The following is a 24,870-nucleotide window of genomic DNA, read 5'->3' on the forward strand; positions in this document are numbered from 1 at the left end:
ATGAACTCTGCTTTCAAGTTCTTCCCTTTCATCATGGTCCTCTTCTCGTCTCAATACATTTACTCTTTTGAAAAATATTATTAAAACACGAGTTCACGATATCATAAAAAAAAAAAAAAAAAAGACAGTTCGGTGCACAAAGCTTCTGCATATGCGAGATCTATATTATTATAAGAGGCAGTTTTCACACCTCGTACGTGTGACCTGCAAGTCATAATATCACAAATTCACGTGATAAAAGCTCTTGTCATGTAAGCCCATAATAATCATGAGCTGACGGTTTTTAGTACAACTATTTTTCTATATTTGGACATGCCTTAAATTTGGAGTTATATTGGATTTGAGTAAAATGTAACATAAAATTATTATTAAAATTTATCTAAATTCATTCAAATCCAAATTCATTTGGATCCGAAATACATACTCCCAAATGCAGTTTTTCTCTTTTTAGGATATTAGGTAAAAACTAATGTGAGAGTAGATTAGTATTTCCTCTATTTGTTATTTCCTTCTTCTTTCTCTTTTAAAATAAAAAAAAATGAAGGAAAGATGAACTTTTAAAAGAAAACCTAGATTGGATTGGCAGATAGATGTGCATATAAACCAACTAATCAAGTATCAATCACCTCAAATAATATCTGCACAAGAGGTTGCTTAGAAGTTTCTCATGCTTTACTTTCTTCTGCCACTTTTTTTTTTTTTTTTTCTTTTGCCACTTCACAACTACACTCACAATCACAATAAAACTCACTTAGGGTTTATGTGTGTAAATATATATATTAATTTTATTTTGTTATATATCAGTAAGACTCATATTCTCCTCTTAACTAAATCCCACTAATATTAAAAATAAAAATGCTTATTCTGTTTGGTATATTTTTATTTCTTTCTCACTTTATTTGATAACCAAATATGAAAATATGGATTCCTTGACATTTTCCTTTCTCTAATATTTTCCAAGTTCCAAACAGAATATAAGGCTCTGTTTGGACTAAGAATTTTACCTAGAGAAAGAAAAAAAAAAGGAAATTATTTTTTCCTTATATTTTTCTGTTATACTAATTGCTATCAAAATTTAAAATTAATTTTAATATAATTAAAAATAGAAAAAATAGATAAATATTAATTATGTGTAAAATTGAAAATATTGTTCATAAAGTAGGGGAGGTGGTGGCATTGGCTATTGGGGTCCAACTAAAAAGTTTTGAAGCAGAGGAGGGCAGAGCACTCAGCTGCTGTTAAGTCGCAGATCTCTGAGGAGAAAGAGAAGAAGTGAGAATGAGAAAAAGAGAAAGTTGGACACAAATAAAGGAGGTGGAAAGCAGAGCATGGCATCAAACAAACAGAGGAATGACTTTTTTCATGGCAAATGATAAAAGGGTACTGCTCAAAGAATTGCATTTCCCGTGAAAATTGGTGAAGAGGTACTATGGAAATTCGTAAAGTGGTACTGAGAAAAGGAAATGTTACATCTACTTTGACAGTTGCAATTCAACAGTTATAGTACATTTATTTATTTACTTTCAAAAACAAAATAGCAGACATTCTGAAAATTTATAATCCACCTAAGTCCGTGATGAGACTCGAGGATTTTATCGTTGAGAAATTGGAGAAATTGAAAAAAATAACAATAAAAAATAGCAATGCTGTTTTTGGAGCGGATCTTGAATTCGGATTTGGGTGAATTTGAACAAATTTTAACATAATTTTGTATTACGCCATATTCAAGTCCAATACAAATTCAAAAGTTGCCCAAACATAGCATAAGATAAAAGAAGGTTAATCGTTTCGAGATAATCTGCCTCCAAATTAGTTAGAGGCTATCAATCAATTTGAATGAAAACCTCTGTAGGATTAAGAATCCTATAATTAAATAGGGAATCCCAATTGATTTTAGGACAAATTCGATTAACGGAATTATTTGAAAAGTTGGTTTGGTCGGGTACGGTTCGATTATAATACCTAATTCGGTCGATTCGGTTAGATATTATTGTTAACTGAAAATTTCGATTAATTAATCGAATTTGACCGAATTGACCGTTTGCACACCCTTACTAAAAAGGTATAGGATTGTACTTCACACCTACTCTTGTATTTAAAATTAGTGGCACCACCACACATGCTATTTTAAATAGTTATGAATGATTTCTTAAAAGATATGAGTATGTATATAAAGTATATTTATTTGTATAAATGAGTATCTATTTTCAATTGATAAGTTTGGTTTGAGTTTAAATGAATCCATGAGAAGGGGTTAGAATATTATAGACAAACACAAATTTAAGACGACTTGTATTCTCTTTATCAATGATACAAATAATTGAGTTTCATATTTGGCATCTTACAATTACCCAGTAGAAAATTAGACTAAAAATGGTAAGTCACCGCTTTACGTTGATTATGCACTTTTCTAAGTTTATTTGAATCTTATGATTAATTAAATAAAGGATTTTTCTTGGGCATATTTAGTTTCCGAAAACATGTTTTTATTTTTTATTTTATTGTTATAAATAACTACAAAAATACCACATTATTGTTTTTAAATTTTTTTAACATTATATATTAGGTTTAACAAAATCATTTTTTATTATTTTGTATAAATGCTAAAAAAACTAAAAAATAAAGTGGATTTTTTTTTGTGAATATTAAAAAATTAAAATTAAAAAATGATAACTGTTGCCTTCTATTTGTGTTTGGTTTTCTTCTTCTTGTTTTTTTTTGGGGATGAAGCTTCCTCCTCTGCTTCTCTGCCTCTCTGCCTTTCTGCTCCAAAGGGAAATCTCTCTTCTGGTCATATAAAGGTTTTCACTTGACCATCTCAAATATGTACATCACCTTTTAGCATTGTCAATCAGCCCTGCAGCTTTCCTATGTAGGGCAGTTTATCCTTATATCATAGGGCAAAAGGGCACAGACTACTCTATCTCATCACAGAAACTATCAAAGTGATAAATAAGTAAAATAAAATCTATGAACTATTTGTCTACTTCTGCAGGCATTTTCTTGTTTCATTTCATTTGTCATGCTCTCACCCTCAAAGTGGGATTTGCATCTTTGTAAAATTCCCTCTCCCATTGGCAAAATCATTAGCAACCCAAATACTACATGGGTTGAAAGACTTGATGAAGAGAAAAAAAAGTTTAAGTTTTTGCTTTGACAAAATCAATATGGTCTTTTTGTCTAACCTCTGTGTTTAAAATTTTTCCAAATAGTGGATCTTATTGTACTATATGTACACTTTATTTGGTAGAGCCGGGCTATTCCACGTCGGTTGTGGAAGAGACTGATGATCAATTATTAAATGTGAGGGGAAACCTCACTCATTGAGCCAACTTTTTGAGTTGATAAGACTCTAGACCACTCAATACTGGTATCAGAGCCTTAGTTCAACTTTCTCCCTTGTATGTCGTGCCTGGGGAGACCCCGTTGCCTTGTCGGGAGAAATCCCGATGTGTGAGGGGGATATTGATGGGTTATACAATAGCAACTATGTTCAAGAAATATAATTCCTTGACTTAAACCAACTTTTACAAGAATTAAAGAAATATCTCATGGGCTGAAAAATCCAATTTCCACCTTTCAAAATGAAGATTCACGTATCATGAACATCCCTAAAAAATTTCAATTCAATCAGACCACAAATGCTCGCTCATTGGATGCTCAGAATCCAATTTAGAACCCATGTAAGACCAACTATTCGGTGATTTCATTAGGCAAGAGACTTGACTAGAAAACTATGTTGATCCTTCGATAGAATATAATTTATTTTTTTATTTCATGATGAAGGGTTAATGTTTTACTTGACATTCTTATAGTTAAACACATGAAACTTTTATGTTAAAAGATTTGGATTTTAGATTTAAATGATTGGAGAAAGAGTTTAAGATGAAAGATGAGTTACTTTAATTGTGTAAGCAAAGTCTGATGAATTTTTCAATGAATTCAAAATAATAAGTTATTCATCCTACTAGTCTAAGTTACATGGAGAGTCTTTCTCAACCACATGAAGGTTACATATGGTCAGTGTGAAATTTTGAAAATGTAAGTAATACTTATTTCTTATATGGTACTTATTATTATATATTTTTTTAACATGTAATAAGAAATGAATAGACATCGGTATAATGAAATTTAGAAATAATTATTTCTTACATATATTTAAGGAATTTTCATATTATTATTTGATTTATGGTAACAATATAATTTTTCATATAGCTAATTGTAATAATATATTTTAACTAATCCATTTTTTAGGAATAAACATTTCGCCAAACATAACTTTAGGTTAGAATTTGAAACATTTTACATTTAAATTTTGTTATCTAGTCATTGAAATGTCTCCTAATACATCCCATGTTTGGTAGTGTGAATTTTGGATTCTGGATTTATATTCATACGAATTTTAATTAATTAAAATATAATATTATATTGAGTTTCATTTAAATTTATGCCATGTTTGGAGAAACCTTAAATTAGGATTTATTTTGGATTTGAATAAGACATAATATAAAATTATATTGAAATTTATTCAAATCCATTCATATATAAATTCAAAGTCTAAAATTTATGCTTTCAAACATAACGTCATAAAAATTTAAATCTAATACGTAAAATTCATGTTTCCAATCACACTCTAACAGGCAAAAACTAAAAAAAATAAAAAAATTGAGGATGGAATCATAGAAGGCAATATGAGTATTTGGGTTTTATTTTTTGGGCCAGCCCAAAGGGACCTTGAGCCTTTGGTTCGGTCAGTCTTTTTTAAAGCCTAGTCGGGTCTACACGCATGGGCCGTCTGTAACCAACTTGATTAGGCCCACCCGAAGTTAAACGAGTCGGGGATGCATCGCACGTGATTACGGTCACGGCACGGCAGCCGCGCAGGCCCATAGATGCTCCGTTTTGGTTTCGTAAACGTTGGGCCCGAACCCGATCGATCTACCGCGTTCGCTTGTCTTGTCCAGGTGTTACGGTACGTCGATTCTTCAATTTCTGCTTCCGGAAATCAAAATTTGCTCCTGTTTTTCAAGCTTTCGGGATCAAATTTCCATTTTTGGATTCGAAGTTCGGAGTTGCGTCTGCTTTTGATCTAATTGATTCTCTTCCCACCGACTCAGTTACGAAGATTGACTATGGCGATTGTGCGCCTGTGATGGCTTTGCGCTTTAGTGATTCTTCTGCAGGTGGCTCGAACTGTGGTTTTTTGATTTAAGATTTAATTTAAACATGGTAAGGTCTTGTGCGTAGCTGAAGGTAGTTGTTGTAAGTGTTTTTAGGGCATATTCGGGTCAGAGTTGATTTAATTTTGAGTTCTTTTCTTTAATTGATCCAGAATTACCTTATTGGAGCTTTCAAGCCGTCGTGTAACATTTCGATCACATTTTCTGATGGAAAATCTCGAAAGCAGGTATTTTATTTAATTTCACAGATTTGATTATCTAATCTCGCATTTAGGGACACGAACTTGAGGCTGTGAAATTGACTTTTTCATGTAATTTTGTATGAAAAATTTCCAAATTTTCGAAGCTCAAACTCACAATCTTTAGTTCGTATTCCCAAGCACCACGTGAGCTGTGTGCGCGCGTGCTTCATTTATTTTGGTCAATTTATAGGAGATTTTCGTCTTGCTCGGTGAGGTTGAATTGAATAAGCAACTTCATGCTCAATGTCTTATTGAACGCTTTGATATTTTAGTGCTGATTTTTGTGGGGCTGCATTTATACAGACGAGTATATAGATACTTGGTCAAGTTAACTTTAAATAATTGCGAAGTTCTTTGTTGTGGAATTTGAAGAACTTTAACAACAATGCATATATTACTACCTTGTAAACTTTTACTTTTACTTTTTTTTTTTATTTATAAAATCCATGGAATATTAAATTTGCAAAATAAGCTCTTATAGCCCTTTCATTCACTTTAGAGCACATAAAAATAAAATCTGAGGTCAGTTATATTTTTTTGCATTTATATTTCTTTGGATTTGTAGCAGTTCATATATTGCACCATGTATTCTCATAATGATGCTTCTTTGTGATTTGTATGTTTAGGTTCCAATAAAGAAAGAAAATGGTCAGACAGTAATGGTCCCTCTTTTTCATAGTCAAGAAAACATTGCTGGGAAGGTATATCTTTTGCTTGAATTGCAGTTATTAATGTTATAATTTTGGTTGTCATGTTAAAATTAATGCGATATCTAAGGTTATCAACTTAATACTACAAAGATATTTGTATGTGGTGATATTTTCAGATTGCTATTGAACCAATCCAAGGAAAGAAGGTTGAACACAATGGCGTGAAAATTGAGCTCCTTGGTCAAATAGGTGTGATTTTGTTTTGAGTTCACAATGTGCTATTGCTTATTAGTGGAGAAATTTAGAGAATATGACACTCTACTATTTTTTACCATACATTATATCACTCCGGTATTCATTGTGTCTTTTCTTGTTGCAAGCATTAGACATATATGAGTGAATGTCATAGGAAAAGAATGCCTTTTAGTATGAGCAAGTGTTTTGTGTTACGGTAATAGGTTTTTGAAGTTTCTTTCGCTCCATTTCCATTATTCGCAGCTAATTGTTGGGTTTATCTTTTCTTCAATCTTAAGACTCGATATATAGTTGTAGTTCATCTTTCAAAATATAACCACATATGCAAACTTGTGCCTTATTTTTGTATTCGTTGGACTCTCAAACACCGTACTTTTTCCCTAGATGGACCTGCTCATTAGGATGCGGGACTTGTATTGCAAAACCAAGAATGCCTATGTTGCTGCCAAAATTTGTATGAGAGAATTTGGATCAATCACGACTTTGATCACCTGACAAGAATAAGAGAAAAACGGCTTGGAGGACCTGAGGTATACTCCGGGTGATCACTCTGATGCCTAAGTTAGGAAATCTGGAAGGATTGTCTGTTTAGAACAGTGAAAGTATGAATGAGAATGAGATAAGATGAGATGCCTTACCTTCCTTAGAAGGTTCTTTTTATAGACGTTTGAATACCTTCCTATTGACTTCCCGCTCATGGATCGCGGAGATTATATTTTGGATAGGTTATTAGGAAGTAAAGATTGGTGTGCTAACCCCTTGCTTTAATTAACGGACGTTACCTTCTTTCTATTAATCCCTCAATGTCTTTTCAGTTTTTGGTCTTACATTAGTAAAAGCCGAGTTTAATGCTAGGGTCTTTTTTAGGTTATATTAGTCTCCATTGTGGGTTGGCATGTTTTGTGATTTTTAAGGTACTTTTGTATTCTTGGGGTTTGTACTGCATCTCATTTTTTTTTTTTTTTTTAAATTTACTGAATTTATTTTGTGATTTAATCTGCTTATTTGTAAATGGTGGAGTGGGTGCTGGCCATGGCTTTCTATTAAATGACCATGCTGAATTTAACTATTGCTCTATCATCTTAATCAATTTTAGACGAAAGCAACAACTTTGTATTGCTTCTTTATACTGATCTCAATGGATGCTGTTGACTTTCAAGTTCAATGCTGGTAGTTTAGTTGCAAGAATCCTTCATATTGGTGAAGGTGTTGCCTGAGAAGTGAGAACCATGTTTCTATTTTTCTTAGTAGGAGCTTTATACGATTGTGGTTCACACATATTGACTCAATGGTTAAGTACGATCAAACCTCAAACTAGCTTAAGGAATCTAGGTCTTAAGAGACTCAAGGTTTTGATCTATGAACTAGCATATAGTTCCAGAAAAAAATACGAGACGCATTGAATGAATGACAGTTAGAAACTGCTATAATAGTTATGCTTTGTTCAAAAAATGCCAAACTGTGAATTACCCTTCCTTCAAATTTTTTGCCTTTCTATTTTTCAAATATTTAATTTTGATGATAACCTACGTAGACGCACATGTTGCAGATTTTTGAGTAATATCTTTTTTCTCCTGATTTAGATGCTCCCTGTATGGTTTGAAATCTTTATAATAGTAGGATCTTTTAATAAAGTAGGTGAGTTAATGCTGCATACAATATTTCTTTTGTACTGAGCTAAATGCTCCCTGTATGATTTTAAATGGAACTTTCTAATGGTAGGGTCTTCTAATAAAGTAGGTGAGTTAATGCTGCATACAAGGAATGGCAGGGTCCATCAGATAATCATTGTAACATAGTTGTTTTACTGAAGCATTTTGTATGATTGTTTCCCTGTTCTAGTTTCTTAAGATAATTCTTTTAACCAAACTTTATTCACTTTGCAGAGATGTTCTTTGATAGGGGCAACTTCTATGACTTTACTTCCCTTGGTGAGAATTTGTTTGTTTGTGTCTAATTTGCTCATACTTAAAAATTGTCCATCTTGATATCTAGTTGTCTTGTGAAGTGATGGACTTTGTCTCATTGTTTCTTGTTATCTTTGCTATTTATTTTTAAAATTATTTGGACATCAATACTAGTGTGGAGTGCCTGAGTTTCTGTCAAACATGATATATGTTGTCCCTAATTTTTTTTTTTTTTTGGGTAGTTCGTGAGCTGGATGTTCCTGGAGAAATTTATGAAAGGAAAACATATCCATTTGAATTTTCTACTGTTGAAATGCCATATGAGACGTACAATGGAGCTAATGTGAGACTTAGGTAAGCTTTTTAGTAAGTATGAACACTTTCACGTGCTTTTGTATAGAGCACCCATACAGAACCACAATTTTGAACTATTGTTTTTCTGTAGTTTTTTTGAGTGGCTTCATGAGTTCTGGGAGGTGACATCAATTTTCTATAGTGCAATTGCTTGTAATGCTTAATGCACTACAAGTTCCCTGGTTTAATTGAATTTGGATACTTGCAGATGGTTTATATAGCATTTCAATTTTATTTTGTTCTTAATCAATGTGTAGTTTTTTTTTTTTTTTAAAGTCAGTTTGAGTTTCTGGCAATAGATCTGATATTCAATAACCGTGCTTTCACTTATCCAAGAAAATGAACTTACTAGGCTGTTAAAAAGCGAAACAGCCCCTCAACCCCCAACTTAAAAAAAAAAAAAGATGTAATATCTATGACAATTTTCTAAATATTTCTCAGACTGCAAACATCAAGAAGTAGCATGTCTTGTTTTGGCTTTTTCTGATATTCAAGAATAATATACAGGCAGGATTTTAGGTTTATTCCAAATTTGTATCTGCTAATCTTGATGCATTAAGTGCCATGGTGGTGGTTGCTTTCAGCAATCTTTCCTCCCAAAACCTGTAGTTAAATGCTTGCTCCACTTTTTACTTGAATGTTTACTGCACCCTATTTAATTGCTCTTAAGGCTGGAAACTATTAAATGGGTAATTGTTGGAAACAGCAACTGATGTTAGAATTTACTGCAAATATGCCCTTCACAGGTATGTTTTGAAGGTGACGATCAGTCGTGGTTATGCTGGCAGCGTTATGGAATATCAAGATTTTGTGGTAATGTTTTGTTTTGTTTTTTTTATTTTTTTCCCTTGCAAAAAAAAAAAAAAAAAAAAAAAAAAATGATGATTTTCAAGAATGGGATAATTATCAAAGTTATCCTATGAGAAAGCTTGACTTCACAATATAGAGTTTTAGTATTAGATTTTTGTACAAAGAAATGGAAGAAAAAGAGTAATATCATTCAATGCAAGATGATTAGGTGGTGGAGTTTTAAGGAAGAAAACATAATAAAATTTGATGATAAAATGATCTAAGAGGGTGATTGGACGTTAGAGGATGAAGGTAGATGTGAACACTCCGTGGAAAAAAAAAAGTGGTTAACTTTATTAAAAAGATAACAAAGAAATTTTAGGTGAATCCAAAGAAAGAGTCTCGGTAGCAAAGAAAGCTGGTGGTTGGATCAAGATGTCCGAAAATCACTAAAGACAAAAAGAATTTGGTATAAAACATGGCAATATTGTAGAAATATATATAACTTTGAAAAGTACAAAGAGGCAAGAAAAGAAGCAAAAAAGAAGGTAAACATAGAACTTAAGATAATTTATATGTTAGTCTAGATACCAAATAAGGGGAAAGAGAGATGTAAAATAGCTAGAGCTAGTGCAAAAATTTAGGTAATGTATAATGTATAAAGGATGAGAATGATAATATCTTGGTAAAAGAAGACATAATAGAGAGGTGGCGAAGATACTTTAGTAAGTTGTTTAATGAGACTCAAATTAAAAAGATTAAACCTAGAAGTCACAAATCAAGAGAAGACTAAAAATTTGAGATTTAATTAGAGTTACTAAAATTAAGACGACTCAAAAAAAAATGAAAAATGAGAAATATATAGGATAGCATCCCAATTGAAGTTTGGAAACGTCTAAAGGATAAAGAAAGTGTATGGTTAACTAATCTATTTAATGCTATTATGAAAATCAAGAAAATGCCAGAGGAATGGAGGAAAGCACATTAATGCCTACATACAAAAAAAAGAAGAAGGTAATTTTCAAAATTTTGATATTTATTGCAAAAAATTAAACTTATGAATCATATAATGAAATTGTGGAAAAGGGTAACTGAACAAAGAATAAGAATAGAAACAAGGGTGTTAGAGAATCAATCTGGTTTTATGCCTAGGAGATTGACAAAAGAAGCTATTTATCTACTAAGAAGATTAAAGGAAAAATTAATGGAAAAGAAGAGGGACTTGCATATGGTTTTTATGGAATTAGAGAGAGCATGTGAGAAAAAACCTAGTTAAGTTCATGGTGGGTTTTAGAAAAGAAGGGAGTATGCAGTAAATATACTGATGTCATTAAGGATATGTATGATAGGGTAACGGCTAGCCTTAGGAATACAAAAGGAGAGTCTAGAGAATTTCCAATCAGAGTAGGTGTACATCAAGGTTCTATTTTGAAACCCTATCTATTTGCTTTAGCGATTGAAGAGCTCACTAGGTATATCCAAAACGAGATCCCATGGTGTATGCTGTTTGTAGATGATATTGTTTTGATTGATGAAAGTAGGAGTAGTATAGAAGTCATGGTTTTAGATAACGGCCAATTGTTAGATAACTTTTTTTTTTTTGGGTTCCCAATTCTGTTACACACCTTGAAATCAGTGGGAAGAAAAATCATGGCTGCAGCAGCCCTTACAGACTGTGACTATTGCATAAAGGCCAAAAAAAAAATAATTTTATTATTTACTTTTTCTTCTCACTTTTGTTTTTCCCTCTTCCATAAATTATTCTCAATATACTATGTCTGCCTAGAGGGGGAAAGGATTATAATGAGGTTGATAATGATACAAAATTTACTATTTGTTTTTTAAATACTCACAAGAGATGCATTAATTAACAATTTGAAATACTAACTTATTAGGAAAATATTTAATTTTGATAATATTAGCAATTTGATATTTATGTTCTATATTTTTCAACTTCAACCTTCTTTTCTGTTCTAGTTACTGTATATTTGTATTATTCGTATGTCTTATTTGTCTAATAGATTAATGGAGTGTATAATGTATTTTGTTCTATTAATTAGTTTATCACACATAAGAATAATGAGAAAGTATAAATTACACAACATAATATTTTTTGTCAATGGTGGTTTAAAGCAAATGTAAATTTCTTACCCTTACCAAACGACTTAGTTGAACTAAAGGATCAAAAATACGCTAAAACTCTTTATAAGAAGGGTTAAAAACTTAAAACATGCTAATGCACTAATATGCATAAGGTTACACCCGCTTTTGTTATGTAACATACTAACATCCGCTATTTCAACTTCTTGTTACACCTGTTACCATCACATTATGCTACTCGCTACCACAATTTAAAACCATGATAGAAGCTAGAGTCTAGAGGTTTTAGGATAAGTAGAAATAAGACAAAATATATGAAAATGTACTTTTAGCCATCTAAGGAGGAATATTAAAGATGAGATTAAATTTGATGATCAAGAAACCAACAACACTAATATATATCGGTATTTTGGATCTATTATGCAAGTGGATGGAGTAAATGAAGAGGATGTAGTATATAGAGTTAAAGTAGGTTGGGTAAAATGGAGGCATGCTTCGGGTGTGTTGTGTGATTGTAGAATACCATTAAAATTAGAAGGAAAGTTCTACAAGAAGACAAGCTATGCTATATGGATCTGAATGCTAGGTAACCAAGAAACAACATATTCAAAAAGTAAAAGTGGCTGAAATGCACATGCTAAGGTGGATGAGTGGTATAAGTTATAACATGAAAGGATAAATTAAGGAACAAGCATATTTACAATATATTAGGCATAGCACTAGTAAAAGATAAGATAAGGGAAGAGCAGCTTAGATGGTTTGGACATTTGATACGCATGCCAAGTAGTGCGCAATGAGGAATGAATTAGTTATTGTAAATGGTGGTACTCGAAGAGGAAGGGGTAGACCTAAAATCACTTGGAGTGAATTTAACAGCTCTTAAGTTGAAGAAAATGCACTCGATCGTGTGAATTGGTGGAAAAAGGATTTACATTGCTGACCCCCACATAGTGGGACTTAAGATTTATTATTGTTGTTGTTGCTGTTGGATTACCTAAATATATTTGCCTCTTCTTAATGCCACAATATGTTTACTGAACTTTGTATCCAATGTTCTGCATAAACATGCTCCCACACACATCCCAAATTTTGATAAAACATAAGTTTTACAGTACTCGAATTTCAATTTTTTAATATTGATGCATGATGATTCTTTTACCTAGACTTACTTTTTGGCATGAAGTGATATTAGAACCTCTGAGCATTAGAGGTTGCAAACTGAAGATGATTTTCCGTAAGTCTTTCTACTGATATTGAATCCCTCTACTAAATTAATGTTCGGAGAATCAGAGCCATAGAGATTTTTTCCAGAAGATTTTCATTACTTGAGTGAATTGAAGTGGGACAATGGATGTCTTTGACATATAGCTTTATCCTAAAATTTGGATGTGTGTGGATTTGGACAAGTTGCAAGACAAAATTATATTGAGTTTTGTCTCAGTCCACACAAATCCAAATCCAATGCCTAAGATCCATGTTCTGAAAGACTAGTCAGTTTTTGAGGCATTGAACTAGCCTTGTGCTGCCAATTTTTGTATTAGCATGCACCAGTATGTCTAGCTCTTGCATGGCTGTTACATCTATTATATATATATATATATATATATATATTTAACCAACTTTTTTTTTAAGTGAATAATTAAAGAGGAGTTTTTCAATTTTATTTTCTTTGATCATTCTCACATTTAAAATATCACATGATTGACTAGATGGTATATGCACTTTACAAATGTTATTACCCTCTGTTTGGGTAGACCTTGGATTTGGAATTGTATTGGATTCGGATAAAATATAATATAAAATTTTATTGAAAATTATATAAATCCACCCAAATCCAAATCCAAGGTCCGAAATCTGTGGTCCCAAATGCAGCTTTAGTAAATTTAGCATTGCATTCAATTGCCAAGTGATGTCATTTTCTATGAATCAGGTTCGGAACTACAACCCTCCTCCAGAAATCAACAACAGTATCAAGGTCAGTGCAAAAGTATTGCATTTATATTTTTACATATAGCTGTGGAAGGTGTGTGACCTGTGTATGGGCAAATATTCTTGCTACTTTTATGGTTTGTGTGGAACTCTTTTTTCCATCCATGTTGTGAGAATTCATATGCTGAATCAGTAATGCAATGTTCAACACTATACATGTGGAGGTTTTTATATATATATAGCTCCAATGCTTCATGGAACATCTCATTTTTATTACAAATTGACAATTTATTGCCTGGCGCAGATGGAAGTTGGAATTGAAGACTGCTTACATATTGAATTTGAGTACAACAAAAGCAAGTGAGTCCAAATTTTATTTGTCCATATCAATTTGCAGTTAAGATTTTGGGTTGTTCTGCTCTGGTTCAGGTGCCAACTGACTTGGTTGAGATTTATTAAAAGTAAAAGCTGGAGATAAACAGCTTGTTTCCCTGGGATGTTCTGTTTTTTTACTGGGTTTTTCTTTTTTCCTTGGGCAAACCCAACCCAAGCTCCCGCTGGGATAGGTCATCCTTGACTGGAAACAGATCCAGCCTAGCCAGGATGCATTGGGTGTGTTTGGACAGTTTTATGTGACCTTTGAGTTCAATGATTGATGCCCTGAATATACAGTCAACAGATCGGAGTAGGGTGGCAAATTTATTATTTTTTTTCCAGGATTTGTTTTGTGGAAATATGCACTGCTAATGGAGTATTAATACACAGGTATCATCTCAAAGATGTTATTATTGGCAAGATTTATTTTCTTCTTGTAAGAATCAAGATAAAGAACATGGATCTAGAGATTAGGCGCCGAGAATCAACAGGATCAGGGGCCAACACACATGTTGAGACGGAGACACTTGCAAAGTTTGAGTTGATGGATGGTGCTCCAGTCAGAGGTACACTAGTACTACTACTAAACTATAGTTTTTGAGTTTCCCTCCCCCCCCCTCCCCAACTCCTTTTTCCCTGGCTGGGATGTTTTTTTTTCTTTTTTTATTCTAGATTTTTTATTTTGGTGGGGGAGGGGGGGGAGGCATGTGTGGGGAGTTCATTGGCTGCTTAGGCTTTTAGTACCTTCTTGGATTTGTTTTGTTATAATGTGTTATAGAATCAGAACCAATTTGTAGTTTAATCTTCAATAGGTATGTCAATGGTCTATTTTAGGTTGCGTAGGGGAGAACGCAAAAATGTTTCTAGACTTTGTTCAACTAATGGCCAAATCTCCGGGTTGTTGTAATTATGGTGTTTTTTATTTTCTGGGTCACCTGACAATCTATTATTTGGGTCTACCTGATGGTTGAACCAGCCTACCTAACTGCAATCAGATTTTTTACTGTGAGTCAATAGTTTCCAGAGAATGCTAACACTCTCAAACTTTTAATTTGTATAAGCATTCTGAAATGTTGGTACATTTTCTTTCCAGAATGCTAATTTTAACAGTCCAAAGTTTTGATTCAATATTTTTCATACGACTTACTTTTTATTAGTTAAAGTGGAGAATTATTGCATTGTAATTCTATTTTCAGTCATTATTAATCTATTTCACGAAAGAAAATCTCTTCTCATTTTATGAACATACGATTGCTATTGCGTATTTTTTACGAATATATCTATGTGAGTATACCCCTAGCATTCAACATTTTAGAGAACAGTTCGTGTTCCCATTCCCGTTCTTCATTCTAGGTTGGTCTGAGTTTTAGAACATGGAAATTTTTTTATTATAGCATGTTTCTTATCTGTGATTTAAGCTCAAGGTTGAACTGTATATGAAGCTATGGTTCCAGGTGTACCTGCTGGTGGTTTCATCCACCTGGCTCAAGACATCCGAAAGAAATATAATTAGGAACAACATCATCATCATCATCAACCAACACAACAACAGTAAAGTCTTAAATCCCACCTGGTGGGATAGGTTATATGACTCCTCTTTGACCATTTTATACAATCTAAATATCCTAAAAAAGATGATGTGCTGCCATATCTTTATTTTATTTCAATCAAAGTTATATTAGCTCTGCCCCTCTCCCTCCTATAGGTTAACTTCAACTGAATCATGAGCATTTTTTTGTCATATAATTGTCCAAGCCATAGCTACCCTTCTCTTGTCTAAGGTGTTGCACTTAACAAGGGGGGTGGTGTATTCATTCTCTAGTGTATCTTTTAGAGTCATACAGTTAATCCATCTTAAAATTTTCATTTTCTACTACATTCTCTTTTTGATATGTTGTAGACTCGTAGTTGCACAACATTTTGATCCAGATAACATAGCTTCTTACGGCCATCTTGTAGAGCTATTATGATCATCTCACAACAACAATGACAATAACCAAGCCTTAAGTCCCATTAGGTGAGGTTGGCTACATGATTTTTTTTCCGCCAATTTGCATGATTTTAGGCAATATCATCTCACAGATTGAGGGCTATTAAATCCTTACTGTCTCATTCTTATTCCAAGTTGAGGGCTCTACTCCTACCTTTTTTACTTCCACCAACATTATCTAACTCACTCCTCTTCACTAGTGCATTATATGGCCTATGTTGCAGATGCACAAACCCTATAGCCCCTCCTTTATCTTATCTTTCATGTATGCTATGCCTAACTTACCACACTCCTTCCTTGATTTATACTTTTAAGTGATACCACTAGCCTATCTTAGCATTCTCATTTCAGCAAATTCGATTTTTTGGTTATGTTGTTTCTTAGTTGCTCAACATTCCAATCCATATCTTAGTCTTATAGCCATATTATATGACTTTCCTTTTACAACCATTTCTCCATTTTATCCAACCTCTTTTAACTCTATCTATTATATCTTCTTCAATTTCTCTTTTAACTTGCATGATAGATCCAAGGTATCCAAATCCATTGGTGCAATTAATTCCTTAACTTGTTCAATCTTTTTTCTCCAAAATTCCTTGTGCCTTGACTAAAATAACATTTCATATATTTTCTCTTAATTGTACTTATGTTAAAACCTCTAGATTCTAAATTTCCCTCCTTAATTTTTTTTTTCCTTTTTTTGTTAAAAGAGAGCGGTACCTCCTAACTTTATTAGAAAACCCCTCACTTATGGCGGAGGAAAACCGTGGTTGCAATCTTGAGACTATGGGACAACAAAAGCAAACTCTAAGACCCTAAAACTAACTTAACCAACATAAACCAAACCAAAAAATCAAACACCAGCAACCAAAAAACTAAGAAACTAAACCACTAAAAGTGTAATAACACAAAACATCATGAGCACAAAGAAGGAAAACCCAACAAATCCAATCGAATCATTCCCTCCTTAATTCTAACTTAGATTGTACTCTATCTCAACACACACACAATAGCTGAAAGTAGTTGATATATATGAGTTTTATCAAATTGCTCACATATTGGTGCTTGAGAACTCTTACGCTGCACTAGGGAGCATTGATTTTAAGTTATGGGTTTGGATATGGATTTATATGGGTTTGGACAGATTTCAAACAATTTTGCATGAATTTGTCCAAATCTACACAATTCCAAATCCAAGCATCTAAATCCATGCCTCTACACCTGGTTAGTTTTGCTGTCATGCCATTAGCCCTCATGGGTTTCAACACTTGTTGGAAGGAAGAACTATAAAAGGATCTTGGAAGAAAGTTGAGTTGGTTTGATTTTCTGGTGTAGCTTTAACATCATACTGTCATGAGTCTTTGGCTCATCATGAATGCAGTGGCTTACAGGTATGTGCTTTCTTTTACAGGTGAATCAATTCCAATCAGACTGTTTCTTAGCCCATACGAACTGACACCAACACATCGCAACATTAACAACAAATTCAGTGTCAAGTACTATTTGAACCTTGTTCTTGTGGATGAAGAGGACCGTCGGTATTTCAAGCAGCAGGAAATCACAATATATAGGCTTCCAGAAAATCCCTGATTATTTATCTCCTAGGAAACCACCATTCCATCGTGGGAAAGGGAAAGTAGATTAACCATCTTATGATATCTCATAGGACTTTGAAGTCCACCAGGATTCACCCAGCTGGTACACAAATCTTTTCTTCAGAAAAGGCTAGGAGAGCTAAGATATTTGGCAAGTCAGCTTTGATATGGGACTATTTTGTACATGAGCAACATCTAGGTGAGCTAGGGTCTCTTTTGATGCAACGAAAGAATCATCGTATCATATGGTATGAGACACCATGAATTGCCATTTGAAGCAATTATCTCTCTTTGGTTGGAACTGTTGGATATGTTTGGTGATTTTGATGATGAGTTTAATGTCATTTTCTCTTGTTTCTCTTTCTCCCGTTTGTTATTTTTCAAAACACTCTTATATTAATGTTGTTTGGTTGTGTCAATATCTTGAGTGATGTGGAATGCAAGGATGCTGGAGTGTGTTCCAATTTCCTTGAATCTGTATGTTGAGCTCTCTTTTGCCCCTAATTTTGTCTACTTGCAATTCTCTTTTTTACTCGATCCAAAATTTGAATTTTTCTTTTTTTGGTAAAAGTAAATATTAATTAGTTTTTAATGATAATTGTACTTGCATGGCGAAAGTACTTTTCCAAAATCTGAACTCTTATATTGGAGGAACAAAAACAAACAATTTCAATGGTAGCTGTCTTGAGATTTTCATTTTGATTCATCATTCTAATTGTGCTAGCAATTCTAAACTATAATAATGACTCTTCTTGTATCTAAATTCCTTCCAATTCTTTTCTAAAACTTGAACTTTAAAAACTTGGAATGTGGAAATCTCATATGCTAATAGGAAATGAAAAGAAGAAAGAAGAAGTAATCTACATAATCTTATACAAATCCTATTGGTTTGCAATGGCTTCTAATCTAATGTAATTTTTGTCATATAATATATTTTAACTAAATAAGTAATTTTTTTGATATATAAGGCAAAATCATGTTAAATTAATATCTAATATTTTCTAATAAGGAGAGGGGCAAATGGTAATCACCAATAAAATGAGTTACTGTATAATATACGAAGGAGTGTGGTTCGTTCGATAAATTCCTACATTCTATCCGAGAGTTATCAGTATTTATCAAATTTGTTCCTACCAACGGAATGCTATTGGATCAAATGACAAAAATATTGTTAAGAAAAAAATGACTTTTCAAAATTGGATTCATGTAACAGGAGAAGGATTTCCATTCCAGCCATAAAGGAATCTAATGAGGAATTTGCAAATAATCATTTAAAATTTTGAATTAAAATCATATAAACTCTAGTCATAAGTTCCTTACAAACCCTAAAAAAATCCTTTTTAAAATCAATAATAATAATAATAATATTTTATTATTCATGAAAAATAAAAAATGTATACATTCAAAATAAGTTGTATACCCTCGAAATGAATAAACGGAAGTTTGATATTAAGAATTCGAGATAAAATAAAATAAAATAAATCAGCTACTGATATACGTACGACAAAGAACAAACCCTACAAATCTTTAGTAGCAAATTTCAGAAATTTTTAACTGGTGAAAATCGAGTAGATGCCGAATTTGCTCCAGCAACCGGAATCGCTGACGGAGCTTGATTCGGGAGTTCCAGTTGCCAAACTGTTGCAGGTTTGATCTAGGTAATTTCTGGAGGAATCACATTTGCTCTGTTTAGGGTTCATTGTCTGCTTTTATTTTTTATTTTTTATTTTTTTATTTTTGATTTATGCAACTTATGGATCATCATTTATCTTGGCATTCTTTCGCTAGTAAACCAAATCATTGTTGTTTTGTGGCTTTATTTTTCATTCCAGCTTGTAAGCTGAGAATTTTTTTTTTCAATTTTGAGCCATTCAAAGTGTTTGTTTACTGTTAAGGCTTCAAAAGATTATATCAGCTCATTCTGTTTATTGTTTTTTCACTTGATTGAACTTAAAATTCATCCTTGAGAATGGAGACTGCATGGGAAATGCTACAAACACACCATGTTGTACTCATCCCAACCCAATTCAATTGATTACTAGGGGTCAATTTAATTACTCATTTCGAACCTATAGAAGGAGTGGGAGGGGTTTTGAAAGAGATGGGTTACCACTGTTGTTTAGCCAACTGTCTCTTGGTGGAACACGCGCGCACACACATAAAATTCAATGGACAGAGTACAAATACCATGTGATGCCCTAGAAATTTGCTCAGCATTAGCGAATTCCTTTACACTTCGGATGGGAGCATGTATTTTGGCCTTGAATTTGGATCTGGGTGGATTTGGACAAAATTTAATATAATTGTGTATTTCATTCATCCAAATTGATGTAAATCCAAATTAAATGCCTCTCCCAAACATAGGGTTATTTTATTTATTTATTTTTATTATAAATAATTTTGGGTCTTGACACTGAATTCATACTAGAAGCTAAACATTGCAATGGGGGTTAGGTTTTAAATCTTGCTTCTCATACCACTTTTGAACTCCATCCATCTTTATAATTTTGATTAGCCTATTAGGACAATGCCAAATCATCATCAGTTTTTTTTTCTTTCTTAAATATACATTCAGCTTCACATTGACAGCAACTTAATGATCAGGAATACATCATATCTCATTGTGAATGATAAGCCTTCAAACACTATTCATTGATACAGTGAGCATTTTCATTCATGGGATGAGTTAGTAAGAATACCCAAAAAAGGGGAGGGAGAGATCTTCAACAGTAAAGGTGGTTGAAATTTCACTCCCCTGAAACTTGTGGCAGTCCTTCTTTGAACCATGTATAAAGCCCCCCTTCTAAGTGGAAAACATTAGCATATCCATTTAGGACAAGCAAGTAGGCTGCTATCAGTGACCTGCAGGAAGTGGCATAATAAACAAGTGAGGATTTCCTGGGTGTGTCATGATAATTAACAAATAGGTCCTTTCGTAGGCTTTTGGTTAAGGGAGTCATTTTCCTTGGAATCTTATGCCAAGGAATGGGATGTCATTCCATTAGTGATTTAGTTTACCAAAGAAATAGATGAAATATTTGTGGACATAATGGATTCTCAAAGAATCGGCTCTGCCCTGCCCGTGATACAGAATTCCTGAGACAAACCAAATGTAGGCATAAAAGGATTTCCAATTCACATTCCCAAGAATTCTCAGATTTTTTGAGCCAAGCAACTAATTAAGATTAGTAATTTTCTATTAGAAATACAGCACTGCTCAACCTCAAATATCTAAAATATGGGATAACCAAAATGGCATACGTAGCTTTGAGATCAAATGCTATCACCCTGTATAGCTATACATGTTTCAATGGGTCTTGCATCCATATTTTCCATATTTTTTTCTCGATAGCTAAGTATATTAATTGTAATAATGAAAAGAGCATCCTACAAACTATGGCCAAATCAAAGACTTTTTTTTTTTTTTTCTCAATTCTCATCAAGAGCTTAATGTACCTTTTTTTTTTTGCCTAATAAAGGAAACTACGCAGAATATTTAAAAAACATGCAGTAAAATATATGGATTTGACAGTCCTCCAGTTGTCATAGCATATTGCCATATATCATGCAGAATAGCAAAAGAGGATTCATGTAGCCAATCCCACATAGTGGGAGTTAAGGCATGGCTGTTATTGTTGTTTACAGTGAAATATATAGTTTTAATTTTTTTTTCCTTTTTATTTGATTTTAAGGAACATATTATTTTTTACTTAAATTTCTCTTGTTGGTAGTTATTGCTTTGTAGCCTAAATGGATTTCTTTTTCCTAGTTGATATTTAGTATGGTCAAATATGGTATAGATCACAAGGGCTTACCAAAAAAAGATGGTAGGACCACATGCAAAGTGTGACATGGTAAAATGTGGTACACAACACATGCACTACTAACCAAAAAAAAAATTATAGAGCATATGCAAAGTCACAATGCAATGTAGTGAGAAAGATAAATTAAGGTGGGAAATCCTAAGAGCAGAATAACCTTGATTGTTGACCTTCAGGAAGGTTTTGAGATGGTTTCATAGTACCCCCAGATTGACAGGCCACTATTATCTTGGAGTTTTTATCTATTTTTGATTCTACGCCTGTTTTCACATGCCAAACAATTAGTTGATCCCAAATCTGTATATTATCTAAAAAAATATAACAAAATAATCAAGTAACTTATCATACTTTTTATGAACTCAGGGTTCTCTTCAGTGCCAGAAAAAATGCCAAAAAATGCAAATGCAGCACGCCTTGCAATATCCCATGCTGTCCATTCCTTTATAAGTCTATATATTTGCACGTTAATGGCACCTGGAGGATGAGCCTACACCCAAAAACATTAGAAAATTCCTGAAAGCTTTTCATCAGATGGGTTTACTTATTGCCCGTAATTGCTGGAAATTGGAAATCATTGGATTGAAGAAGGCAGTCTTGGCGTACACAATAAGTGTGTATAAACTCATTTGGAGGAGGAGGTTGAGAGTTCTATAAAGTCTGATACAAAACCCACTACTATTTGACTTTCCTATTAGCAATTCAGATAAGAGTTTTGATAGCTGTCTAACCTCTCTGAATTCTGCTTCAGGCCGTACATCAAGAATTAGAAAGTTATTTTCATTCTGAAGGCGCAAGGCTTCCTTTACTTCGACACTCCTAACCTGCAAAAAAGTTTCAAGAAAATTTGTACAGTGGTTTAAGTTGCATCAACAAATCTTCAAATATAGGTCTATTGCGACTCACTTCCCAGTTCAGGGCTAATAGATGGCCTGGATTCTTGCTTTTATCGTCTGGATGCTGTGCATGGTTTTCTCTTTTGCTATTAAGAGTGCAGCATATGTGATTCTTATTTATCTCTTCTTTCAAGACCGTGATTCTCAAGGCTTTTATATGTATTAATTCAGTGAATGTATTTCTGCTGAAGTACTTGAATCAAACTAAAAAGTCCCAAAATATTTAGTAATTACCAAAATTGTAGCTCCAACTATTTTTAGTTATCTTTTAACACTTCACTTGCTAGATTTTTTTTTGGGGTGGTGCAGGGTATGCTTTTAGTTCTACTTTCAACACAAACATGCAGAAAATAACGTTTATGCCAGGAGAAATTAATAGTTGAAAGCAAACTACAACAATGGTTTGCAGGGTGAAATGACAGCACAGGATGAATAGAGTTATCCTATTCATCTTGCTATTCTCTCCTGAAAATCCATGACAACAATGGAGTTCTTCAGCTGTTGGTTATTATTGAAGTTTGCAAATTTGTTTCAGTTGACTAGAACAATTTGAAAGACTTTGTGTGCAAAATATGGGAGTTGCTTCTCTTTCATCTTTAGATCAATCGCTGCAGTGTTAATTGCTGCTTTTTTTTTAAAGGGAAGTGGGTAGAGCTTTAAAGCTTTCTTCCACCTAGCTACCCTTTGACTTTTTGTTATCACGATCGAGTTCACCCCCCTGGATGCCCAACTAATCCCCCAGGTTAAATGCCTGCCTCTCTACCCCCTCTACTTATTACTTGATCTGATCTTAATTGGAATGCTGAAGACCCCAATATTTGAACCCAGGGAACTATGCTAGGTGAGCCTTAACTGAGCAATCTTTGGAGAACCCTAGCTACCCTTTCATTTTGACGGAAAGGGTGTTGGCTGGGCTTCCAAAGGACCCCATTGACAGTTTCTGAAGAGATCTGTAGATATGCCTTTTAATTAATTCTTATGCCTAGCAAATATGTATGTCTGTGTCAGCTTCCACTGGATCACTACTCGGTTTATTCTTCTTCTCTGATGAATATTTGAGTTGGTTTTTGATTGTTTTGGGTGCATTACTGATGTGGGAAGAAAGAAGAAGATTTGAGATTTATTATTACTTAATTATCAATTTTATTTACTTGAAAGATATAGAGTTTATCTTTTTAATTTTATTCCTTTAGGGATTAGTTATTATTTATTCTTTCTCACTTATTTAGATTTCAGGTTTAAGCCTATATGAAGGCTTCAGAATGTACTTTTTGGGAAAGCTTGCATTATTGAAATTGAGAATATTAATTGTACTTGTGCTTTTTCCCTCAATTTTTCCTTGTTTTCATTTAAGTTTGTCCATTTTACCTTTGTTTTCTTTTGTTTTCCATCACTTTCTCTCTTGGTGAAGGGTCTTGCATCAATTACTGTGTATTCTGCGAGTATACTTTTTCCCATTATTCCATACCTCGCATAAATATCAATGACGGTTCCCTTTGTCTGATCCAATCCCTTAAAGAAGGTTCTTCCAATTTCAGAACAATGGAATTAAAAGATAAAGAACTATACTATACCCTTTTCTGTAGCAGATACTCTCGCTTAATCTTCCACTCTTCTTCGGCTAATCCCTCCAAAAGAAAGAGAAGCAAGAAAGAAACTCAGGACAAGCTTGGAGATATCATCTCATGGACCAAATATTCAATTCTTCTAGTGATAAGAAGATATCATCTTATCTTATGAAACCCATAAAATTTCTCATTCTTTCGAGCTTCAATAAAAATTTCACACATACCTGGAGATTTTGCAGGCTTGCTAGTTGCACTCTGGATTTTTAGCCCGGCTGAGGTGGGCTGCAAAAAATGTCCCCTCCTGAAATACCTAAATGATCTGCCTGTGAAGCTACATGAAGTTGGTTCATGAGTAGGATTTGAAGACAACCCAAGTGCTGAGAAATGGATTTTGGGATGTAGAGAAGATGAGGAAGAGTGTGGGGCAAGGGAAGCAAGAGCTGCCATTGTTCAAAGCTTTGAACAGACCAAACAACAACTACAGATTCAAAAAATAAGTATCTGCATCAATTATCCTGCAACTGGTGCGTAGATAAAAGTGGGAGCATCAATGTTTGATCTGCTGCTGCTGTTTTTACTGCTTCATTTCTTCTCACAAGATTTTTGCAACTGTGTAGGCTAGTGGGCCAGGGACATTGTGGATTTTTAGGCTTTTGGCTTTCTCACGATCTGAATATGTGGTGGAGGTTTTAAGGCTCTGCTTATGTTTGGATTTCCTCCATCTCAATCCCTTTCTTTTGTTGCAAGCGGATAATTTCCACCCTGTTTTGCATTTTGTTTGGATCCCATTCATGGGATGCCAATAACTTTTGCATGCAGAACCGAAAAGCAAAAAATAAAAATAAATGGGCCTGTGGGCTGGGTCTGTACGTCATAAAAGGGACGGTATTAAATGGGTCATGACCATACTAATCCTAATCGACTCAAAGAAACACTCCTTTGTGAATTGTGATTCTGTGAACACACACACACACACACACACACACACACAGGAAAATGGGGGTCAGCGTGGGAGGAGGCGTCGTCAGCGGCAGCTGAGCAGCCGTGACAAGAGAGAGCGTGCAACGCACATCTCCGTCCTTGCGCACTCCAATTTCCACCGCTGGATCGTTCTTCCTCTTCCATCATATTCGGATGGATCGTGCAGCTGCAACAGGAGGTCCAGGAGCTCCAATTTCCACCGCTGGATCGTTGTTGGTGCGATTGAAATTTTGGGGCCAGG

The 24,870-nt window shown here is 33.7% G+C and overlaps 2 protein-coding genes and 1 long non-coding RNA gene across 5 annotated transcripts; 2 read left to right on the forward strand and 1 right to left on the reverse strand.

Annotated features, from left to right (window-relative positions):
- Positions 1-4,820: 4,820 nt before the first annotated feature.
- Positions 4,821-17,785, forward strand: LOC131145633 (vacuolar protein sorting-associated protein 26B). 2 transcript variants are annotated; one of them, XM_058094818.1, is made up of 12 exons: positions 4,821-4,972; positions 5,118-5,229; positions 5,333-5,407; positions 6,049-6,123; positions 6,249-6,321; positions 8,214-8,258; positions 8,477-8,588; positions 9,335-9,401; positions 13,408-13,452; positions 13,711-13,766; positions 14,172-14,347; positions 17,183-17,785. In XM_058094818.1, the coding sequence occupies exons 2-12, from the start codon at positions 5,227-5,229 to the stop codon at positions 17,359-17,361; spliced, it is 906 nt and encodes a 301-aa protein (XP_057950801.1). In that variant the 5' UTR covers positions 4,821-4,972; positions 5,118-5,226; the 3' UTR covers positions 17,362-17,785. The 2 variants fall into 2 exon arrangements, with proteins under 2 accessions (XP_057950801.1, XP_057950802.1); XM_058094819.1 differs by having other exon boundaries at positions 4,821-5,229.
- Positions 17,786-18,823: 1,038 nt separating this feature from the next.
- On the forward strand, positions 18,824-22,359 carry LOC131145635 (uncharacterized). 2 transcript variants are annotated; one of them, XR_009134182.1, is made up of 3 exons: positions 18,824-19,024; positions 21,551-21,842; positions 21,936-22,359. It is a non-coding gene; the product is annotated as an uncharacterized LOC131145635 (long non-coding RNA). The 2 variants fall into 2 exon arrangements; XR_009134183.1 differs by lacking the exon at positions 21,551-21,842.
- On the reverse strand, positions 19,964-24,394 carry LOC131145634 (rhodanese-like domain-containing protein 14, chloroplastic). Its single transcript, XM_058094820.1, has 6 exons — positions 23,873-24,394; positions 23,655-23,701; positions 21,916-22,008; positions 21,536-21,674; positions 21,345-21,447; positions 19,964-20,228 (listed from the first exon to the last, which is right to left on the reverse strand). Exons 1-6 carry the CDS (start codon positions 24,093-24,095, stop codon positions 20,114-20,116), a joined length of 720 nt encoding a protein of 239 aa, XP_057950803.1. The 5' UTR covers positions 24,096-24,394; the 3' UTR covers positions 19,964-20,113.
- Positions 24,395-24,870: the final 476 nt, after the last annotated feature.

The sequence above is a fragment of the Malania oleifera genome, chromosome 13 (assembly GCF_029873635.1).
Source record: "Malania oleifera isolate guangnan ecotype guangnan chromosome 13, ASM2987363v1, whole genome shotgun sequence".
Taxonomy (NCBI): Eukaryota; Viridiplantae; Streptophyta; class Magnoliopsida; order Santalales; family Ximeniaceae; genus Malania; species Malania oleifera.

What these genes read in the sequence shown, in the direction of transcription:
- LOC131145633 (XM_058094819.1), top strand. An exon ending in ATGGAAAATCTCGAAAGCAG is followed by an intron (nt 5,408 to 6,048) that starts GTATTTTATTTA and finishes TTGTATGTTTAG; the next exon opens with GTTCCAATAAAGAAAGAAAA. An exon ending in CTATGACTTTACTTCCCTTG is followed by an intron (nt 8,259 to 8,476) that starts GTGAGAATTTGT and finishes TTTTTTGGGTAG; the next exon opens with TTCGTGAGCTGGATGTTCCT.
- LOC131145634 (XM_058094820.1), bottom strand. Translation starts at nt 24,095, where the DNA reads ATGGCAGCTCTTGCTTCCCTTGCCCCACACTCTTCCTCATCTTCTCTA. An exon ending in AGTATCTGCTACAGAAAAGG is followed by an intron (nt 22,009 to 23,654) that starts GTATAGTATAGT and finishes ACTTTTTTGCAG; the next exon opens with GTTAGGAGTGTCGAAGTAAA. An exon ending in CTGAAGCAGAATTCAGAGAG is followed by an intron (nt 21,675 to 21,915) that starts GTTAGACAGCTA and finishes TTTTGGGTGTAG; the next exon opens with GCTCATCCTCCAGGTGCCAT.